General features: G+C 37.2%; 1 protein-coding gene across 1 annotated transcript in view; it reads right to left on the bottom strand.

Annotated features, from left to right (window-relative positions):
- Sec62 (SEC62 homolog (S. cerevisiae)) overlaps window positions 1–3,601 on the bottom strand; it is a 43,149-nt gene that overhangs the window by 33,954 nt on the left and 5,594 nt on the right. The window contains exon 2 of the mRNA XM_013016150.1: window positions 1,054–1,205. Within this exon, the coding sequence (XP_012871604.1) occupies window positions 1,054–1,205 (152 nt within the window). The remainder of the gene's footprint in view (window positions 1–1,053; window positions 1,206–3,601) is intronic.

Genomic DNA, 3,601 nt, shown 5'->3' with positions numbered 1-3,601 from the left:
AAGAGCTGAGGGACAGCGCCCAGGCCCAGAGTTCAGGCCCCACGACCAGACCGCCCCCCCAAAAAAAGAAAGAAAAAAGAAAAACAAATTGATAATCCTGGAATGAAATGGCATTTAGAAATACTAATTAAAACAAAATAACTTAGTGGGGAAATATTCTCAGCAAAAAATGCAAGCTGGGTGCTGGTGGCTCACGCCTGTGATCTAGCTACTCAGGAGGCTGAGATCTGAGGACTGTAGTTCAAAGCCAGCTGAGTTTAAAAAAAAGCAAATTAGGGCTGGGAAGTTGGCTCAGTGGTAGAGCGCTTGCCTTGCAAGCCTGAGGCCCTGGGTTCGATTCCTCAGCACCATATAAGAAAAAAGAAAAAAGCCGGAAGTGGCACTGTGGCTCAAGTGGTAGAGCGCTAGCCTGGAGCTGAAGAGCTGAGGGACAGCGCCCAGGCCCCACAACCGGACCCAAAAAAAAGAAAAAAGCAAATTATTTGTATATATCATTATTTATCAAATAATCAAGCCAAAAACCTTTATTTTCCCTTCACAATAAAAATTCTCATTAAATGTTACTTTAATCCACTGAAGATTTATTCCGCAAACCATCTACTACTGTCACTAAGCAGTAGATACACCAGATTTGAAGAGAATAGTATATCATTAATTCTAAACTTAGCACAATTATTAACATTAAAGAAAGATAAATAATTTCTTCTTCATGACAGCTCAATTTTAACTGATAAGAAAGCACAACCACTATTTTTATAAGCTATAGGCTATATTATTTATGACACTGGCCTATCTTGAGCTCTCGTAGATAATGTGAAGAACCAAAGCTTGGTTGGTATCAAGTATGCGTATTATCAGAGCAAAAGGTAGTAAGTCCTAGGTAAAATAAGTCCTAGGTAAAAATTTTCCAACTACTGTAAATCAGAAAGCACTTTATTCTTTTATGATAGACATTTTCAACCAAAAAAGGACAATCAACCGTCATATGTTCACTGCCATAATTATACTTGAAAAGCACTTTAAAAATTTCCATATACCCCAAATTAAAGAAGCTTTATAGAATGTTCACAGTAAAATGTTACTGATGCAATCCTACCAATAAAATAATCAACTCGATGACCCATCATATTGGTGGATTTTGTTGGACAGTTGAATCGAAGATACTTGGCTACAGCCTTCTCTTCTTTAGATGGTTCACCAACTTCCTGCAATGTAAGAGTATTTTTGTGAGATCATCTACTTGAAAAATTCATGCACTAAAGAACAGATACAGTCTTTAATCTTTTCAAGTCAAGTTAAGGCCCTGCTTTCCAACTTTCTCAGGAACAAACCTGGTAATACATAGAGAAGACAAAATGGATACTTTCAAAACTATATATTTCTCAAATAAAATTGGTAGGGCAAAAGAGCTTGTTGATTTTTGGCCTCAACTATGCCATTTGAGTTGTTTTTCCAGTGAAACTACTTTGTACAAGTTCATTTTCATTTTTGTATGGCTTTTATTTTGAACAGTTACAAAGTAGTCATTTAAAGGATACAACATTGCCATGTAAGTGCCAAAATGTCAAAGAAACAGTGCCATAAATAAGTGCTATAACAACTAAAAGAATGTCCTTGTTCAATGAGTAATGGACTATGAGAATTCTCTAACTACAAAGAAACAGTGCCATAAATAAATGCTATAACAACTGAAAGAATGTCCCTTGTTCAATGAATAATGGACTATGAGAATTCTCTTACTACAGATAGTTGTCTCAGTATGATAGCTGTAATATCTATTGAGCAGATAAGCACTGGTTTACCTTCCCTTCCTTTTCCTTTGTGCTTGCAGATATCAAACACTTTCTCACCAGACTACTTCTTTTCCCCAGTAAGGATGAGGCAAAAGACAGAACTGCAGAAATGGAGATTTTACTATATCATTTCAAGTACTGATTAATGGAAGTACACTGATAGTGTAGTTTTCGAAAGGCTGCTTGAATCCTTGTTTTCCTTTCGTGCCTGTTTCTAAGTTTTCTATTATATCCTCTGTTACTATCATTTGTGACAGTAAAAATTCAAGCCACTCAACCTAAAGACTACAGAAAAGTCTTGGATTTATTTATGGAAAGAACTTTATTTTCATTTCTAAAAATATGACCCAAAGAAAAAAATTACAAACTCAAAATCTAACACTTCAATGTCACTAACATCTACAAGATTCCTAATGACTCAGAGGCCTACCTACAAAATAATTTCCAACCATAATAAAAGGTGATAATTCCTTATCAAAAAATTTAAAACCATGCTAAAATATCTTTACATGTTGGTATTGTATGTCAAATGTAAGTTTTTAATTATATTTGTATAATGTATTGCACTTCGAAGAACTTCATCTATTAATTTGCTACAGATTCATGCAAATGAAAAGTAACACAAGAATTGAAAATAATACTACAAATAGTTTTCAAACACTTTTTTTTTTGTGCCAGTCCTGGGGCTTGAACTCAGGGCCTGGGCACTGTCCTTTAGCTTTTTCCCTCAACACTAGGGCTCTACTACTTGGGCCACAGCTCCATTTCTGTCTTTTTGGTGGTTTACTGGAGATAAGTATCACGAGCTTTCCTGTGTAGGCTGGCTTTAAACCATGATCCAAAGACTGCAGCCTCCAAGTAGTGAGGATTACAGGTGTGAGCCATTGGCACCAGCTGCAGAGACATATTTTATAAACATACACACACGTTTATTTTTTCCTCATTTGTTAATTCTGTTGCCAATTTTTAATGTCTATCTAATTAGCTGATAAGGTATTACTGGTATACTCCTAGCTACTGAGGAGGCTGAGATCTGAGATCACGGTTCAAAGCCAGCCCGGGCAAGGAAAGTCCATGAGACTCTTATCTCCAATAAACCACTTGAAAACTGGAAGTGGCGCTGTGGCTCAAGCGGTAGAGCGCTCGCCTTGAGCTGAAGAGCTGAGGGACAGCGTCCAAGCCCAGGGTTCAAGCCCCATGACTGACCAAAAAAAAAAAAAAAATTGTGTGTGGGGAAGGTCTATGTAAGTACAAACCATTTAATCATATAGATACTTCCTCAGTGTTTATCCTTTCTTGTTTGTATGCTATAGTACCAAATGTTTGTGAGGCTTGCTAAGTAACCTTGGTTACAAAACTATCAAGAGCAGCCAAAAAGTAGAACATTTTAGAAGAACACAGAGTAGGAATGAGGTTATCAATGTGAATGGGAATAGCTCAAAAAGAAGAGGGGCTGAATTCTGAAAGATGAGTTAAGTGTTTTTTAAAAAACATGTATTATTTGTGTGTTTATGTGGTACCAAGGAATAGAACCCAGGGCCTCATAAATGCTAGGCAAGCACTCTACCACTAAGCCACATTCCTTGCCAAGATAAGTAAGTTTTGAGTAAATTGAATAATGAGCCTAAACAACATAGCTGCAAATAGGGCACAAAATTTGGCTCTAATAAATACCAATTATAGCGCACTGGGAAATTAATAATTTATTTTTTGGGGGGGGGTCCCAGTTGTGGGGCTGGAACTCTGGGCCTGGGCGCTGTCCCTCAGCTCTTCAGCTCAAGGCTAGCGCTCTACCACTTGAGCCACAG

The sequence above is a fragment of the Dipodomys ordii genome, unplaced genomic scaffold (genome assembly GCF_000151885.1).
Source record: "Dipodomys ordii isolate 6190 unplaced genomic scaffold, Dord_2.0 Scaffold30, whole genome shotgun sequence".
Taxonomy (NCBI): domain Eukaryota; kingdom Metazoa; phylum Chordata; class Mammalia; order Rodentia; family Heteromyidae; genus Dipodomys; species Dipodomys ordii.
The sequence above is the reverse complement of the archived record's forward strand: the minus strand, read 5'-3'. Positions and strand labels throughout refer to the sequence as shown.